The 19,192-nt window shown below is 41.1% G+C and overlaps 1 protein-coding gene across 1 annotated transcript in view; it reads left to right on the top strand.

Moving 5' to 3' along the window:
* The first annotated feature begins 16,647 nt into the window (after positions 1 to 16,647).
* The window catches only part of CFAP54 (cilia and flagella associated protein 54), a 115,226-nt gene continuing 112,681 nt past the window's right edge, over positions 16,648 to 19,192 (top strand). The window contains exon 1 of the mRNA XM_071800309.1: positions 16,648 to 16,891. Coding sequence (XP_071656410.1) covers positions 16,701 to 16,891 — 191 coding nt within the window. The 5' untranslated portion in view covers positions 16,648 to 16,700. The remainder of the gene's footprint in view (positions 16,892 to 19,192) is intronic.

Genomic DNA, 19,192 nt, shown 5'->3' on the forward strand with positions numbered 1-19,192 from the left:
TCTTCTCTGATTCAGAATAATGCTGGCCATTTAACACTACTGTAGAGTAGAGGGTGTCCCAACCCCGGCCCTCCACAGAGGCTTTTAAGATGTCAAGCAACAGAACAACCTATCACAGGTTTTGATTAAGGGAAAGAGTGGTTATCAGCTTTGCTTTCAGGCCGAGACTAACTAAGGGAACAAAGACAGAGTCAAGCTATCTCTTGTCTCAGCATGCAGTTATTAAAAGAACATGTCTGGAGGCAAAGAAGAGGCCTAGGAACCAGGAGGAATCAGGCAGATTTAAAAGGAAACTCTCTCTCTGTGTGGGGAGAATGAGGCAGAGAGCAAGCACCTGCTGAAACATAGTTTTAAAAATTCTGTACTTGTATAGTTAATAAAAACTTGCAGAATTAGCAGGTGAGCTATTTCAGAATAAGAAATGAGGACACTAGGAAGGGTCTTTTTTCTTGGTCCAGGGGAATGTTAGAGTGCTATTAGATGCCAGTGATGTTTTAGGAGGCTGAGTGAGGATGAAACAAGAGGAGGCTGAGGTGTGAAAAAAAGCAGACAGGTTTTAGAAGTCCCTCTCACAACCTATGTAAGACCCTAGAGACACTCTTTGGTTCTCTGTGGCTGTGGCGTCTCCATGCTCAGGACTCATGCAGCTGTCAGTCCTGACTCTACAGCCTGCGTCATCTTTCAGCAGTCACAGTTTGCTTCCTTTACCTTCAACGCAGATGGTGATGGGGCAGGTCAGGGACCTTTTCCTGGTGGTGAGAATAGATGTGAAAAAAAGGAAGAAGACAGAGCACTGATAGGAGAGCAGGAAGGCCTGCAGTGATCTTGAAAGGTGGTCTACGTGGAAGGAGGAGATTCAGCCTAAACGAGCTGATCTCCTCTCCTTCGCCGTAGAGGAACTGGCAGATTGCTGCCTTCAGCAGCTGTCAAAGGCTGTGTCTATGTTAGCAATTTGTTTCAAAGCAATAGTGCAGTTTGGAGGAAAATCCTGTCATTGTCTCCGTTTACCATGTGTTGTCTCAGTTCTCAAGAGTGGTTTTGGTGCATACAAACTAAATTTCTTAAGGAGGAAATGAAAACAGCAGCTCTGCTTCAGATCTGCTCCACATGCACCCCAGTGCTAATGAGGACAGTAGGTTCCAAAATAGCATGTGAGCTGCATCATCACAAGGTCCTTTAGCACGTACCTAACACTTTTTCTCCTCAGAAATCTTCAAAACACATGTGTAGCGGAGGTGTTTGGCTCCAAGGATGAGGCTAAATATAATCCAGAATAAACCCCCAAAACACATCTCATGGAAAAAGGAGGTGCCTCAGTATCAACTGTTTTCGTTCTACTGATCCAGTCTTAATGTGCTGAATTAGTTTCTCATTAAAATACTGCCTACTTTGCCTGCACTTTGAGCTGGCCTTGGGATATGGCCAATCTAACATAAATGTGTACCCAGACTGCTTCTTGTGTCTGATGAGGGGATGTACACCCAGTCTAAGTATATATGTTTGCTCTTTAACCACTAATGAAGTTGCTCATCTGAATCTGAAGGGGAGAGATAGAGCAAAACCTGCTGTCAGTCACAGTAGTAGCTATGCTGGTATCACAGCTGAGGACACAGGAGAGCTGTGGAGTTGTACTCCAAGATGGGTAAAGGTACATGGGCTGAAAACTGCACTTAGTAAGATGCCTACCCGCTAAGGAAAAAAAAAGAAAACAAAAGACAGGCGTGAATAGATGTAACAGTCAATACTTACTCACCAAATTACAAAACGATATAAATTATTAACTGTTGTATTGCCTTTTTTCCCACTTTTCCTATGATTTCCATTTATTTATGAGCTCCGTTTTTTTTGCATAGCTCAGTGACAGCACTGATCTGAGCTTCTGCAAGTACACAGTGCTCTGTGCTGTTATTGTTACCTACAGTCAAGGTTCAGTTATAGCTGCTCCCAGGAGCCATAACCTGCCCCCATCCCTCACATTTCCCACTGCGAATTGAATACCTGTTCTAACAAAATGTTACGAACGGGCATGCAAGATTGCAAAGAGATTTTTTGGTATGGAAAATTCTTGTGTTCTTTAGGAAGCTGTAATTTGTACAGTTTAATCTTTTTTTCTTACCATGTCAGATGAACCTAGACATTCTGCTCTCAGATGATGGCACGTTTAGAGATCTGAGAGAAACAAGGAGCTGCTGGAACATATTGCAGAAGCCTAAAGCACTTAGCAACAGAAAGAGTGTGGGATGCAGCGACAGAAGCCGGAATGTGGAAACAAGTGACACCAAGGCAGCTGTTTGGGAAAGAAGAGCTTTTACTTTGTTTATAATTTCAGTAATTCTAAAGAACTTCACAGTGTGGGAGGTCACTGCAGTCTCTGACTCTGCAAATATTCTTCTCTGTGTGACTGTTTTTCAAACTCCTATGATAATTGTTAGCCAAGAGTGCTGGATGTATTAATTTCCTTTTGTATTTCCTGTTTCTCTCAGAAACCGGAGAAGTAAAATTGAGATATTTGTTTTGCTTCAATTCATTCTGTTAAAACATACTCATGTGGCATGTGCTGTGAAGAGATGCGCATCAAAGCAGAGCTTGATTGCAGAGCTTGATTCTCCACATCTAATATAACCCTCTTTCTGCATACAGTGAAGCAACATTCTTATTTTGTAATAGGTCCAGTCTTTAGACTGGAGTGATACAAGTGTTCACCATGATGATTTTTAGTGCTTTGCACTAGAACATCCTGACACTGTACACATTGATGGATGTCAAATAACTAGTAAAGAGAAGATGGCTGATGGGCTGACCAGGATAGAGTTGAGATAAAGAAAAAATCTTTCTCACATTAGAGTGAGTTTTAGAAGGGAATTCAGAAATCAAGTGTGTTTCTAAACTCTGCAGGTCCCACTGAGGTAGAAATGATCAGGAGAATGGACTTTTACTCAGCAGTTGCTGGAAACTATTTTTCTGAATGCAAATATACATCTGCAAATGCAAAAATATCCCTTCCTCTGAGCAGTTATTGTGCACTTTAAATGAAGGGGCTGCACAGCTCTAGGGTTGAAACAAAGGCCATGGGCTATACAGGATGCTTGAGGAATTTGGAAACCTTATCATTCATGTTGCATTTTGTATTTGATGAGGGTTGAACTAGCCATTAGCTTGTATTTTCTTTTTCCTCTCTGTAAATCTCTCTTGTGGTTTGCATTATTCAGTAATATAATTGTGTCCACTTTTCAGGTATTCTGTATTAAAAATAATTGTCAAAGGAAATTATAGAGGTGTGCTATATTATTATAATATTAGAGGCGCTACAGAAATGCATAGAACAGAAAAAATATTAATAAATTAATACATAATAATGATGCTGGAGAAACTATTAATATTGAAATCTGCCAAATTTATCTACTCACTGAATAGTACAGTGTAGAATAGTTTCAGGCTCCTGTTGGTATTCTTTAGCCCCACATCTGACTTGTCATTGGGTAGCTGGCCTTTTAAAGTGATCAGCTGTTTACTTCCAAAATGCTGCCATAATTTCAGTTATTAAAATCCAGTAATCACCTTAAACTAAATGGCAAAATTGAAAAGAAAAAAACGTAAAATAAAATGAAATTAAATTTTAAAAGGATACAAAATGAAGTCACTAGACTAAAGCTGCGTAACAAATGTATTACCAAGAAAATTATTGAAGTATAGAGTCATCCCTAGACTGTAAGAGAAATGTAGTGGAGACAAGGCGTTATCGAATAATTCAGACTACAACAGGGTGAACCTGAAAAGCCATCCCATGACGCAAACAGCAATCTCTTCAACCCTTCCAAAATACACCGGGACCTCTTACAGCTCACTAATGAAGAGAAGATCATCTTGGCCTGAACCTCCCCAGCTCCCTTTGCTTAGGAATAACCCTGAAGAAATGTTCTACCATTATACTCTCAAGGCAAAACACTTTCCTTGAGGAAGTTTCCCACACATCCCTGTCTGCAAACTTCTTTGGGACTAAGCACCAGACAGTCTTTCTACATTTTAATGACTCTCTTCCATATTAATAGCTACAGAGCCCCAGAGAGGAAGTATCACCTGTTGAAGAGGTTTAAAGACCTGAAATTCCAGCACCATTCCTAAAACATATGCCTTGACCTACTCCCACTTCATGTTTTTCCTTTCATCTTACCTTCTTATATTGCTCTCACCCACTGCCTTTCTCTTCTCCTAAGGAAGAGCATTATCTCATTATCTCAGTTCTCTGCTGTACCCAGCATATGTAATTGTCACCATCAACCCTAATTCTCTGACTCAGAAAATGTAAGTCGGAGGCTTGAGGGGGCTCCACCCGCCACCTGGAGATCTGCCCAATCCCCTCACCTTCCCATTCAGCGCTCCCACTCTGCCTTCTACTCCAACTGCTTCTCTGAAAAACATCATAGATCATGGAAAATGTAAGAGCAGTAACATTAGCCCCCACCTTTGCCTCTGCTGAAAATCTTTTTTTAAATGGTACAAAAGCTTTTGCAAAGAAAACAAAACAAAACACTTCAGGATGCTACTGACACCATATTATTCACAATAACAAATTAAGGGCCTTTTCCCAGAAAATGAGCCTGGAACCCCTCTTTAAGGTGTGAAGGCAGCCAGCATCGCTATCACACGGGGTGCTGGTGCTGGATACTAGTCAGGATTGCCATTGTCAAAGAGAAGCTTGCCTGATTTTAGACCCAAGAAATTGATGCCTAGCGTCTGCCACAGCTAACTTGATCTTGTTCCTTACCCAAAAACCCAAACTGCAACAAATAGATACATGAAAGTGAAAGTATCTCTTATAGAAGAATTCTGAAGATATTATTTTTCTTTTTCATGTATTTCCCTCTTCTGTCCACTGTCTTTCACTATTCTCTGGAGCAACCTCTGGGGCTGTACTTGAAAGACCTACTTCCATCACTGTTCGAGGCATAATTTCTTTTTTCTTAAGGGAAGAGTGTCCTCCTGAGACCCTACTTTTGAGCATCATTGGCACTTAGAATGCAGCAGCCCATTTTTCTTTCCTCTGCTATTCCTTGTGACTTTTCTCCTTCACTCCTTTCTTCTCTCTTCGTCTCCTTGCCTGGTGCTTTCTATGGATTCCTGTATTATCTCTGGAATTCCTCCTATTCTCCCCTCAAAAAAGAATACCACTGTCATGGTCTTTTCCATCCTGTACAATTACAACAGAAGTTGTACTATCATCTACTACAGTTCCTTCTCCCCATGTGCCCTCAAGCTTTCCAAGGCAAATTGTGGTCTCTTAGTGCATCCCACTAACAACAGTATCTCCCATCTTGTCATCTCCATATTTTTATGTTCCCAGATCCCTCACTTTTTGCACCTGTTTTGCTATGAATACTGGCCATTAAATGTGCACCCACACTATGCAAAGTAGCACCCCATCGGAAATACACAATGTGATCCCAGATACACTAACATCAGAGACAGACTGTTCTGGTACATCCTTCTGCTGCAATTACATTGTTTTGGTATTTCCACACAGCACAGCACTGTGCCAAGTGGCTAAGCCTGTTTAGAGCTGGCTCAGATGCTGCATCTTACGTCACATCAGGACTGGCAACAGAGTCATCTGACCTCTCGCTGAAATTGTGATTCGACATTACGGCACTGGTCAATTCATTTCCTTTTCTTCTTATGCTTCTCTGAAAACTCATCAATTTTAACTCTCCCTAAAGTGTCAGGCTCTTGCAAATGATAGATCATAGAGGTGCTGAAAAGTCACAGAGGCGTTTGAACTATACATGCTGCTGAGTGAGGTCTCAGTGGGTATTGGTGGGATAACCGAAAGAACAGCAGGAGCAGTGCTATAGTAGGACAGACATTATTCTCAGACAAGTTTCTGAGTATGTGTTTTAAGGAAATTATTATAGCTTCTCTGGAGGAACTATGCACCTCTGCAGCAGGGATAAAGGCAGCCTCCCTGTTCTCTCAGTCCCTGCAAATTATTGTAGTCAAACAGTGAGAATGGAGCCATCATACTGAATCTGCTGGTCAGTGCCTGATCTGCCGCCTACCAATGGAGCTGCACAGACAAGTGGTCTCTGGATGGGGACAGCATTCACATGTAGATGTCCTATGGAGAGCAGCCTGGAAAAAATGGAGGCTCCTAGGAAAGTACATGATGCATTAACTTTGTTATTTAAAGGAGATAAACCAAAGATCTAAAGAAAGTGACGTTGCATTTCCAGAGCTGGAGAACACTTTTTGTAGCAAAGCTTAACGATGTGGTACTTTTTTCTCAACTAAACTGTGAGACAAAGTACAAACCAGGGGCATAGGCCCTATTTTAAACTTTAACCTTGAAACAGATATGATACCATATGCAATGCGCTGGCATGTTTTGTTAGGTATCTATAATCACTGCAGTTTTGTCATCTATGCCAATGGTATGGAAGAGACGTGGAAAATCTTTTCTTTAGCTCTTTAAGACAGAAAATGTAGTTCTGTGACAAGTAAGAAATGTTTAACTTGTGGCATAAATTCCTTAAGCAATTTCTCTCTCCTCTCTCCGCAAAGAGAAGTAGAGGTAGCAGTGGTGTCTTAGAAGGCTTTATCTTCAAGTATAGATATTTTTAAAAGCAACTCTACAGAAATGGCATATATGTTTTTTTGTATTGCTTCAAATAAGTTTGTTTCCTATTGAGCAAAGCAGGCTATGGCTATATTAACAAGGAAAGCAGTGCACTCAGAGCAAATCTGTACTGGGAAACAATTAGTCCCAGGGACTAAATGTTCACATCATGCACATTTTGGGGGCTTTACTTTGAACTCGTTCTAGTCTGTTCCTACAGACTGAATCTCCAGTACCAGCTGCAGGATGGCAGGTGTGCTCGTGGAGTGCACGTTTCAGCTGAGTTCCATTCAGATGTTCAACCCATGCACCCAGGATCACTCTGCAACCTGAAGCAAGTGCAGGAGCTGGGTTTGCTTCAAAAGCACATTCCTGATCACAACCAAATTGCTAATGTAAATGCATACATAATCTCAGATGTACAGATTAGCCTGGGGTGGGGGGGGAGGGGATATTCATGTTAGATACCTAGTGATTATGTTTCTGATGACTAAATTATATTTAAGTTACCTTTCTGCTAACTCAGGTGGATGTATAATGCTTTATTTCAGAGAAGTTGTGTCTACCTTCTCTAAGGGATCATTCTGTTAGTCTTATAATGGAATTATACAAGTACAACATAACAAAATTTGCTCCTTTAAGGATAATTTATTAAGCAACTCCATTGCTAACAATACAGGAAGGAATAAAATCTAGCTCACTTACGTTGATTCTACAAAGATACATACTATGCTTTTGTCTCTAAATATGACACACCAGAGTATACAAAGTAGATCTACTGAGTAAAAAATAGCCATTTAAATATACCTAATAGAGGAAGAGCCGTATGTCCACTTGAAAATATTTTAGCAAAATTTTCAAAACTTGCTACCAAAGTTTCATCTACGTTTGTGTGGCCAGGGTCTACCTGCTTTTTATTATTGCATCAATTAAACATGGTAAAGTGCTGACAGCAATTTCTATTTTTCATGAAGTGCCACCATGTAGAGAAAAAGCCATAGTTCAATCTTTGTAATTTGAAATACTGAGGGAGAAAAGGGTAAAGAATACAATTTTATTTAGACTGTCTCTTGGATTAAAATAAAAAATGCAAAGAAAAGACTGATAATATGCTGACCAGAAATGTACGTAGTTGTATACATAATGTATATAATTGCATTTTGTGTTCTAAAAATGGCAGTACAAATTGCTATCCTAAAGGAATGGATGGTACTATTGATGTATTGGTAAGGGGCTGATTGCAGGGATTCAGAGTAATCTTTGGAGAATGGGAAGTACAAGTCTCTTGTTTGTTAGGAAATGGGTACTGTAAAAGTTGTCAGCTTGGCAGTTTAAGACTGTAACAGAATTATAAAACTGCAAGCGTTAGGACCTATTGCCTTTTTCCTCTAAAAGCCTATAATACAGATACTAAAAACAGACATGAAAAATGTCATGTATAAGATCTCAAATTAGTAAGATGATTGAAGGATTCTTCACTCACATAACTTTGCAAAAATCATGTCACTGTTTCTTAAATAGGGATTCCCAACAGACCATACATAGATTATTTGCTGATACTGTTTTATTTACTTTTTTCTTTGTTACACTTTGATACTAGATAAAAGTGTGTGTTAAGGCATATAAGCTAAACTTTATTGAATCACAAATAACCAAGAACTTTATTCCATTATTGTTTTGGAATTCTATATAGATATGTATGTTTTACTGCCTCTCTTTCTCTGTATTCTTCTTTGTTTGTCTCAAAAGACAGAGCTCACAGCCTAAAGTTTCACGAGTCCAGCTTATTCCTGGAATACTACTCCATCCGAGTTCTCTCTGCACCAGAGAGAAGTTCAAATGTACAGTTAATAAAGTTCACTTGGTCTGCCTATTAAGAGAGTTATGTCTACATTTTGTGGAGGGTCCTTCAGTCTGAGGAAAAAGGATTAAATTTTTCTCATTCTGATTGATAAAACAGTGTTTCCAAGTTACACTATTGACATTTAGGATCATTTTAATAAAGTATAAAATTCTAAAATATTTTTGAAGTAGACTAAATGTTGTTAAATACAAGCCCTAGCGAAAACTTCTAGTAAAAAGGCAATCTGAATAAAATCAAACAGAAAAAAATGCTAGGCATTAAACAGAAATAATAATAAAAATGCATAGCAAACAAGGGTGGCTCAGAAAAAGAAGTAGTATATAAGTATCAGTTATTTCAAACATATTGCAGTCAAAACTAGAAATCATTTGCCACACTGATTATAGATGCAGGACCAAACACCAGGAAGGGTAATTTTTTTAATATAATAAAGGCGCTCTGCTCCCATTAAGAATTCGCATACTACTATTCCTTTTGAAACTAATACTGAAAATAATCGTCTGCCCTTTAAAGTGTTAAGAAAAAAAAGCTAAAGGAAGGCTTACTGCAACCACATTAGCTCTAACGTATCTATTTCTGCTCTCCAGCTTAATTTCTTGCGGGCTTATGTATCACTGGCAATCAGTGGTTTACCACCAGAAGAAACCAGAATCCCTGCAGGAAACACCTGCACTTCTACCCATTCTTGTTAGCAGCTGGTTGCAAGTCTGGGATTTTAATCTTCCTTCTAGCAACTATTTACTCTTCCTTAGTGCTATTATACTTTTTTTATATTGTAGCTTTTTCTACAGCCCTACTAGGGATCTAATGATCCAGTATCTGCATTTCCACAGATATACTGTTAAACATACAATCCTGTTTCTGGACAGTTTTTATTTCATAAAATAGAATCAGGCAACAGCACCAATTTCTCTAAAAATAAATTATTCTAATTTTTACTTAAACTGAAAAAAGGCCAACATGCTCATGTCCCACTGTTCTAAAAACTAGACATGTAACCTTTCCACATGTATGTTTAATGCAAAACAACGACTTGTTCTTAAAGATTAATTTTCTAGAATTCTAAAGTGCTGAGATAAAAGTTCACAATGGTATACATTATTACATATATCAATATTAGAAATAATACATACCAAGATAATAATATATACTAACAGCTCAGACTGATATATATTATTAGAAAGAATAATCTAGAAAATATAATTACATAGAATAATAAAGTATTGTTGAAAAATATGAAATATTCAAATAACTATGTGAAGACAAAGGTATTTTTTTCTACTTCCTCAAATAAGCAAGGCTTAATAACCAACAAATAACTACTCTTCCACAATGCATAATTTTCTGCTGCTGACTTCCAAGGTCAGGCTATTGCCCAAAGCAATTTCTATCAGATGCTTGAACAATCCTCAATCAGCCAATGCTTTGACCTTAGAGTAAAATATTTTGGCAAGTGAGTAACTAATAAGAATGGAAAATGGAAGCAAAGATGCCAAAAAGTTTCAAAATTCATACTGTAATCCAATAAGAAATGGTATGAACAGAAATGCATTGATCTAAAAATATTGGAGGTCATCATGAGGTTATTTTAGGTCTCCCTTTGTTTGTTGCCTGTGGTTAATTCCCAGAAGAGTCTATTTTGATCCTGTGAGTACACCCAGACCAAATGCACAAGAGAGAAAGTGTCATGATAAGGATGCATTTGGCTACTCAGGAGTTACAGATACGAACAGCAGTGTTATTTGCCCAAGATGATTTCTATCTACAGCATTTGTAGCAGCTCAGAATTATAACAGCAAATGTGCATCAGGAGAATATGAATAAAAATGCACTGTCATATTTGGCTTCAAGAGAGATTTGGGAAGGGTTTGACAACTAATTTATTTCTTGGAGTAGGCTATACTTGCTCTCATTTCAAGTTTGTCTAGAGAATCTTCGCGGAATGAAGAAAATACAGGATGGTTTTAAACAAAACATGTCACTGCTTTTTTTCCAAAATCAAATCTTAACTACTAGATGCCTACCAATCAGCTTAAGCTGAATGTAGCTAAACCAGAATTCATCTCTGTGCTCCATCTCTGCCACTTCTTTTCTCACATTCTGTAGGAAACAGAACTATCATGCCTGTCGCTCTACCCAGTAACTGGATGTTGCCTTTAGCTCAGGACTCTCTCTCGGTTTTTGTACATACAGCAGAGTGTCTTGAATCTTTTAGTATGTTCTTAAGATGCAGCTTTCATGCACATCACTAAAAATTTTGTTTAGACTTTCACCTTTTCGTGATTGGAAGGGATTTACAGGGCTTTTGTGCTTGACTGTTTTGGGCTACTATTGCTCTAAACTAGCCCTAGGTGTAGCTTCTTCTTTAGAAGAACATCTAAAGCTTCCTGAGACCAGAGAGAAGATCTATGAGTTCAGACACAAGAAGTTTACCTCCATGGTCTGTCTAGTGAATCAAAATTAGTACATCCTCACAAGAAATATTTACAGGGATATTTGGAAGTATTCCCAAATAAGCTATATTAATTGATATCTGCTTGAGTAAAGTGTAGTTGTAAACTGGAATAAAGCATATCTTAATCAAATAAAGAAAACAACAGGAATTTTAAGTGAACGATCTCATTAAAGCAATAGTCCCATCTTCTGGAAAGTCACTAATGGACTTTGATGTGTCGAAATGCTACCTTACGTACTTAAGCCCATAAAGCAGATCTCAGAATCTGTTGTATTTCAACTTAAACCTCTTAAAAACTCAGGCAACTGTATAAAAAACCTGCTGCATCTCCATCCCAAATGACTGGTTAACCCACTCAGTGCATAACAATACAGCCTGAGTGGGTGAGTCGAATCTCACAGATTGTTCACAGAAATATTACACAGTCCTACACTTTCTTTCAGGGAGAAAAAAAAAAAATCAACTGAACAAGATCACTTCTTCCATGTAACACATTTTCTGCAACTCAACCTCAATTCATCTACATGCCTAAGAATATTTCTCTAATGATAAAAAGAAACTGAGAAAACCTTTTTGTAAACATTCATATTCACATTTAAAAAATATTACTTCTGTATTATAACCTTGAAGACTTACACTTCATCTTTAGAATATGGCACTGAAACCTTTCATATGATACAACCAAAACACAGTGACAACTGTCACCCCAAACTTGAACAGCTTTATAAGAGCCTGGCAGTTGCACAGTTCTCAGTTGCTCTAGCTCTTTCTCATGTTGATCACTTTTCCCTTCCTCATACTACACTGACACACGAGATCAGAAAGGAAGCCAAGAACCCTTTTAAGCTAAAAATTCAGTGTTTTCCTTCTCTTAGCATTCACTTGCACTAATACTGTCAGAGATCTGCTTCTGGTGTATCTAAAAAAACAATCAACTGTCAAAATATTCACAAGCTTCAGGTACTGTGTTAATGCATGTTCCAGACTTGAGGGACCATTCCATTGTTTGACAAATATTGTATACTGCTCAGTGACAGCAACAATGCTGGAATACTTCACAAACACGTGTTGCCATTTCAGTAAAGGGCTTCATCTGCTGCTTTGTTTGTCCTTCCTCTTTAGGAAGCTCTGTAGGTGCTGGGCTTTTATAATGCTGCAATCTGTATTGTGTTCTAAATAAGCCATTTCCACCATCTTCTCACATTTCTCTACCTTCGCAGTCAGGCATGTACTTTCCTGATTCAGGACAAGTTTCTTCATGGCGCAGGAGAAAATACAAATGCTTTCAAAACATGACTGTATCTCTCATCTCCTTACCAGCTTTTCCATTGAAAGGCAGCAATAAGATAAGGTCAGGAATCCACAAGTTCTGTTTCAATGTAAAGGCAGATGCAAGTAAGGCATCTCAGTCTAAAGACACTATTAGTAAGCCATAAGCAGCTCTACTAACAGCCCTAAAACATGAAGGGCAGAAGGATGGGAAGGAAATTATGACAGTATAATCCCTCATAGCTACCCTTAAAAGCCATGTATTCCCATATCTGTTTCATCAGTTGTAGGTATAGACAAGTGCCACAGACTGAGGTAGCAATGAACTTGCACACATGGCTGCTGCACACACACATCTGCTCCCTACACAGTTACTTGAAAGGTACATCAATTCCAGCAAGTGGCTCCTCTCCTGTAAGCTTGTTACAAGTCCTCCCTTTTTCTCCTCTCATTGGACAACTTTTATCACATTTATAAAGTATTCTCTTGGGATTCAGCAACTTAATTCACCTCTTCCAGCTATCTGTTGGCTTTAGGGCTATTCTTTTGCATCATATCTGATTCCCCTGTATCATATGAATAGCAAATTCTGTACTGCCATATAAGACTTCTTTCTTTTTTTCTGTTGGTCCTTGTCCGTGTCTTTCTTGCCTGATTCATAAACTGAATTCCTCCATAGGAATCAGCACATACCTGCCACTGCTGCTTTCTCTAGTTACTTCTGTTTTGTAAATCCAACAATGTACTGACAGTCAAATGGGGAGAACTGGATTCTCACTGGCACTTAGAACCAGGCAGGCATACCACAAGGAGACTAAATGCAGATCCCAGTTCTGAATATGCTAGTCCATAAATATGTTAAACACTATTTTGAAGTCCCACGTCTTCATCAGCCTGTCAGCCTGAAGATGCTAAGCAATGGCCCAGAGTCACCTCAGCTCAGACTTTTTTCTTAAAAGTATCAAGGAAAAGATGACATAAACTTAGCTCTTTCGTGTCTGGGAATGGTCAAGTTACCCTGCAGAAGTCTGGTAGTACAGCATCCATGCCAGCCACTGTCTCTGAATGTCAAACTGCAAAATCTATACACTCCAAAATTCATTTGTGACAAGCACCTTAGGAAGGGATCTGAAAATGCATCTCATAATTACTCACAGGAAACAAACATTGATTGATGTACTAAATAGGGCTGGGCAGACATTATCTTAGCCTCTGTACCCTGATACCACTGGCCACTCTTCCTGCCTAACTCTGCTGTCATCATGCAGCGTTTCCCCCCTTTGTTTGCTGTTAGTAACTCCACTGCCCTTCAGACAAGTGGAACTGCCACGGGAGAAGTAAGCAGGCAGCCTGATGAGTTAGCAGCAAAGGTTTTCACCTTTCCAACTCAAGCATACTCCTGCCCCTATAGCCAGACACTTCCTATACGGGTTTTTATTAAGTTAACCCTTTGTGGGTCCTTCTGTTTCTGAGGCAGCTTCCTCATATCTGACCTGGTGGTATTAAATCACAGGTTGCTATGACCTCTCTGCTTGGGTCAATGGATTCACCTAAGTTCCATTTCTTGGGATCCTGTCTGTGACCACTCTCCATAATCTCATCTACTTTCTCCCTAATTTTACTGTAATTCAGATTACTATCTAAATGTTAACTTGCCAACGATGAATAAATCATTAGCCTTCCACTCAACAAATCACATTTTTAGGGTGTAGGGACATATGTAATTCAAAGAATCGCTATAAGCTTTCCAAATCATACGGGTACTGATATGCACACTCAGTTTTTTGAGGAAATTCTCTTATCATGGTTGCAACTTCAAAAGCCATCACTCTATTACTGTTTTGTATACACCAAGCTTTTCTCTGTAAACATCAGATTATGCACACTGCAGGCTTCTGAAGAATCTATGATCTTTCTGAAGTTAAAATGTTTGACTATAAGCCTTTTTGACATTTTGGATCCATTAAATATTCAACCCATTAAATGATAGATGGAGACTATCTGAAATGTAAGTTTGAGTCTTCTCCAGAACAATAAAATAGGAGTCAATATCATGAGATCTAAAACTGAGATAACAGAAATGCCATCATGCTCGCTGCACTGTAGTTCCTTGCAGTGGTTCTCCATGGCTTTCCAGCATGGGTGCTGTGAGGGTCAGAACTGCCCTCCTTACACTAAATCTCCACCTCCCAGGGAGCATGTGCTTGGTCCCTGTCAAACTCTGACCAGGAATTTTAGAACACTCTTCATGAGCTGGCTGATAAACTACGCCCTGTTTAATCTCCCAGTGTTTAAAGCTTTATCTTTACATAGCTCTGTAATCTTCCCCTTTGGGAAATGGCTGTAGTCCCTTTCTCTTATTGTTTTCTTTGACTCAGTTTGTTTCTATGGCTGAAACACTAATTCAAACCACTAACGTTACATTCAGTCCGCCATCTCCTAGCCAAATATTAGAGATACGCAAAGTTTCACTTAGCATCTCGTTGCCAGTCTTTCAAGTTCCTCTTGAAGCTTCCAGGCACTGCTGCTTTTTTAAGTGTAGGACTCTGCGTCCCCGGGAATGCGAGGATCAGCCCTTTAGGATACAGCACCATCTAGTGAACTACCTCAGGTCTCCACAGGGACTTGAAGCAGATGTCACCAGCAGTACTCACAGCGGCATAACCCACCTTTCACAAGAGGCCAGTGTTTATTACCCATCTGGAATCCATCGCAGGAAGCTCTTTGGTTAGCATGGCAAAGCACAGGCAAAATCTGTAAATGTAGCAATAATTGCTCTCCAAGCCAAATTCTCATATTTCAGTTGTCTTATAAAATCCGTCTCTGTGCCCAGTGACTTCTAAATCCAGCATCAGCACCTTCGTGACATGTCTTTTCATTGCAGGCTTGTTTTCTACTGCCTCCACAGAAATCTGAAGAACTCACTCCCTCTTACACTCAGCCATTTGCTCCTACCTAAATGCATAGCCATTGTCACCAGAATTAATTCCATGCATATGAATTGCCTGTAATGATTCCTGCTAACACCCTCCCAACTCACACAATACCTGCTGGGTGATGGATCCACACAACTCCCAGTAGGTAACAATACAAAATCAGTGTGTTAAATGAGTCAGGCATGTTAGTCATAACTGATTTTTTTTCGCATGTTCCCCATAGTACCTAAATGATTCCTGCATGTTATCTCTGGCCTGGCTAATGCAGTATTTTCTGGCTCCCATCATTCAGCATGCCGATGCTACATCTCTCTGGTCATTCAAAGGGTAGTTCCTTTACTGTCATCTATGAGCTAGTTGGATGCACTTTTCAGATACTTCTTTGCTTTACCCCTCCCTGTTGAGCCTTTTCCATTCAATGTCAAGAAACAGCCTCCAGCTGGCCCTGGCAGCCGGGGCTCATTGCTCACTCCCCACATTTCCAAGCTTTCACTTTCATTTTTCAAGTAAGCTGTCCCTTATGCTCATCATGACAATGAGTAAGGCCACGCAGATCGTTTCCTTCAGGTCCCTCCCAAACCCTTTTGCCATAATGCCTATAAAGAACTTGAAAACAAATTGTTTGCTATGGCCACCTCCTGTAACATCGATGAATACAGCTTGGGGGTTTCCCAGTTTGCCACCTTTTCTTTTAATAGATTTAGACGGTTAGCCCAGAATCATAGAATGTTAGGGATTGGAAGGGACCTCGAAAGATCAATTAGTCCAATTCCCCTGTGAGAGGAGCACCTATATGAGGCTACACAGGAATGATTAAGGGAGTGGAGCATCTCCCTTATGAGGAAAGGCTGAGGGAGCTGGGACTCTTTAACTTGGAGAAGACTGAGGGGTGACCCTATTAATGTTTATAAATATACAAAAGGTGAGTGTCAGGAGGATGGAGCCAGGCTCCTCTCGGTGACAACCAATGATAGGACAAGGGGCAATGGGTATAAACTGGAACACAGGAGGTTCCATTTAAATTTGAGAAGAAACTTCTTCTCAGTAAGGGTAACAGAGCACGGGAACAGGCTGCCCAGGGAGGTTGTGGAGTCTCCTCTGGAGACATTCAAAACCCACCTGGATGGTTTCCTGTGTAACCTCATCTAGGTGTTCCTGCTCCGCCAGGGGGATTGGACTGGATGATCTTTCGAGGTCCCTTCCAATTCCTGTCTTTCTGGGATTCTGTGATTCTTTGCCCATCAAACTTCTCCAGCGGCCCCACGGCAGCGCGCAGCCTCGGTGGGAGAAAAATGCCCTTCAGCCTGTCAGAGAGAGGTCTCATACCCGTTCGGCCTGGTGAGCTCCCTCACTCGCCGCAGGGGCTACAACCCGACCCCTGAGCCGAAAAGCCCGTCTCCGAGGGGTGAAGGCAGATTCCCGGAGCGGGGGCTCAGCGGGGCGGTGTCAGCGCTCAGCCCGGCCCGGGAGCCTCCAGGGCCGCCGGCCCTGCGCGCCCGGCGGGGCCGTTGCCCGAGGCCGTTGCCTGGCGACGTCGGCGCGTTCCCAGCGCGGCCGGGCCGGATCATGGCGGAACCCGCCGGGCCGCCATTCCCGGTCCCGCAGCCCCTACCAGCCGCTTTCTTCGGGTCCGTGGCGCCGGGCAACCCCGTGTTGGACAGCTTCGAGGCCGAGCTGCGGGACGTCCTGGGCTCTCTGCGGCGGCTGGGGGGCGCGGCGGGGGCCAAGCCGCAACAGCACGACCTGCACCGCCGCGGGTAGGGGCTGCGCCACCGCACCCGCGTCGCCACCTGTTCCGGGAGCCCCTTGTCGTTCCCACCTGCGCCGGCCTCAAATCCCTCTCCCTCCTGCTCCAGCCCCTTCCACTCGGCCGCCCCACGGGGTCTTTCCGCGGGCCTCCTGTTCTCGGCCTGCCGGGCACCGCCGGGGTGCCCGCCGCGACCCTTCTGTCCTTCCCGGCTCCCTCCTCACGCTGCATCCCACAGGCCGGGAAACCCCTTCCCTCCCGCTCCCCTTGATTGTTCACCTGGCCTAGGCGCTCAAGAAGTGTGCCAAAACACTCCACACAATTTTTTTGTTTGTTTGTTTTTAGGTGTTGTTTTTGGTTGGTTGGTTTGGTTTTTGTGTTTTGAGGTTGGTTTGGTTTGGTTTTAATTAAAAATCCTCCAAAATCCGAACACCTTTTCCCGCACTTCCTAGAAGTTAATGCTTTAGGGAGAAAAAAAAAGGCACAAGGTGTTGTGGAAGTTGGCAGCCCCACTGTTGTCTGGATCGGAGCTGCCTTGAGCTTTCTGGTAAGAAAATCCCTCCACAGTCCTGGAGGAACTGGCAGCCCAGCAACATGTGCTGCCGGGCGCGAGGGTGAATACGTGTGGGCATGTACATTCCTCTAAAAGATGGTGCTCACAGTAGGGCTACATGAGGATAACACCACACAGCTCCTTTTGTGCATACTTCTTCGTCTACATTGGTATATTTTTATACACATACATACAGGCTGAGCATATGGCAAATATAATTGTGCATATTTGTTTGCTCGCATAGATGCATATCTGTGGGTATGCATAAATCTAGATTTTGTAATGGAGTTAAGACAGAGCAACTGGGATCGGTGTGTGATTCATAGTGCATGCATATATCTTTTATATAATAGACTGTACATTTCTCATGTAGCTCTCCCTACATTATGAGATAAAAGTTCAACTGCTTCTTTTAAGGTAAATGGTTGATTTTCTATCATTATTATCTGAGCAGTGTTCAATTCTGAATTTACAGGTCTTTAATATGAAAAAAATGAAAGTTTCCCAGGTTATCCAAATTTCATTCAAAACCAGCACAGGAGTTAGGTTAGAGGGTGGTTAGCTTATCACTTAAGTGCAGCTTCTATCCTTGTGTATTTCACTTGGTGCTTCCCTTGGTGTAGTCTACAAATGACTATTCTCTAAAGGAGCTGTATACATTTTTAGGAGGTACTCAGATTCTGCAGCCTGGCATTTGTCTGCACGGGAGATCTTTCAATTTCTAAGTCATCTGGATTTCTAATGTGTTTATGTGGCATACTCATCCTCAGGTATAGGGCTAGGTCTATCGTACAGGTAGCAGTCTCCAGGCTTTTGCCTCTAGTGTTTTGAATCTCCATATGTTGGCCTTTTGTATTGCTTCAGCAGCTGGTTTCAGTGCTTTGCTATTTTTAATCTTCTGATTTATAGCTTCAGACCTTTTTTTGCTTTAGCTGATCTGTATTCTTACTGGGAAAGTTATCCCCTCTAGGCTGCTTAGAGGAAGGACTGCCACTCAGCCGCTTCACCCACCACCAAAATTGCTGATAATGAAGACATTAATTGTATCTTCTTCACATTCATTGTATCTTCTGGTTGGGAGTTGGGCATGCTGATTCTGATCTGTTTGCTAATGTCATGACAAGTAATCAGTTTTTCTGAATGGTGTCTCCAAACCTTTCTTTACCCTTTGGAGTATTTTGACCTGAGTAGGCTCTGTCTTGTTCAAACTGGTATTTTGTGGATGTGACCGATGTCCATACATAACTCAGTTGGCATGAGAGCATTCCCTCATCCAAAGAATCCTGCAGTATTCCTCACAGAGATGAAAATGATTGCTGCCTGGGTCTTGCTCCCAGAAGTCACTGGTAGTGATGATCCATGCCAAAATTCCAGGTCATTGAGAATGTTGTGTAACGTGAAGTTCCCAGTAGCTCTTCGTCCTCTGGCATTCTTTTGTATAGAGGCAGTACAGAGGTAGAAGACTAGAATTCTGATTATTAGCATATGTTCAGGCAGCTAGCAAAGCCATGGGTATTTATTTGTGTTGTGAAATTTCAGGGTTGTTCCTCCCTTGCCCCTCACTGTTTGATAACTCAAAATTATAGTGTGTGCTGCTTGCAGAACCAGCCCTAGTGTAGTTGTTCCCAAGAATTTCTGAAGGTAATGGCTATTACAGATACTTTCCTAAATGCTCTGAAGACTTCTTGTGTCATTTGTCAAGCTACTTTTCCTGGCATGGGTTAAGATCAAAGTGTTCTTGTTATTAGAGGAGCAAGA

Source organism: Patagioenas fasciata, chromosome 1 (assembly GCF_037038585.1).
Source record: "Patagioenas fasciata isolate bPatFas1 chromosome 1, bPatFas1.hap1, whole genome shotgun sequence".
In the NCBI taxonomy this organism is placed as follows: Eukaryota; Metazoa; Chordata; class Aves; order Columbiformes; family Columbidae; genus Patagioenas; species Patagioenas fasciata.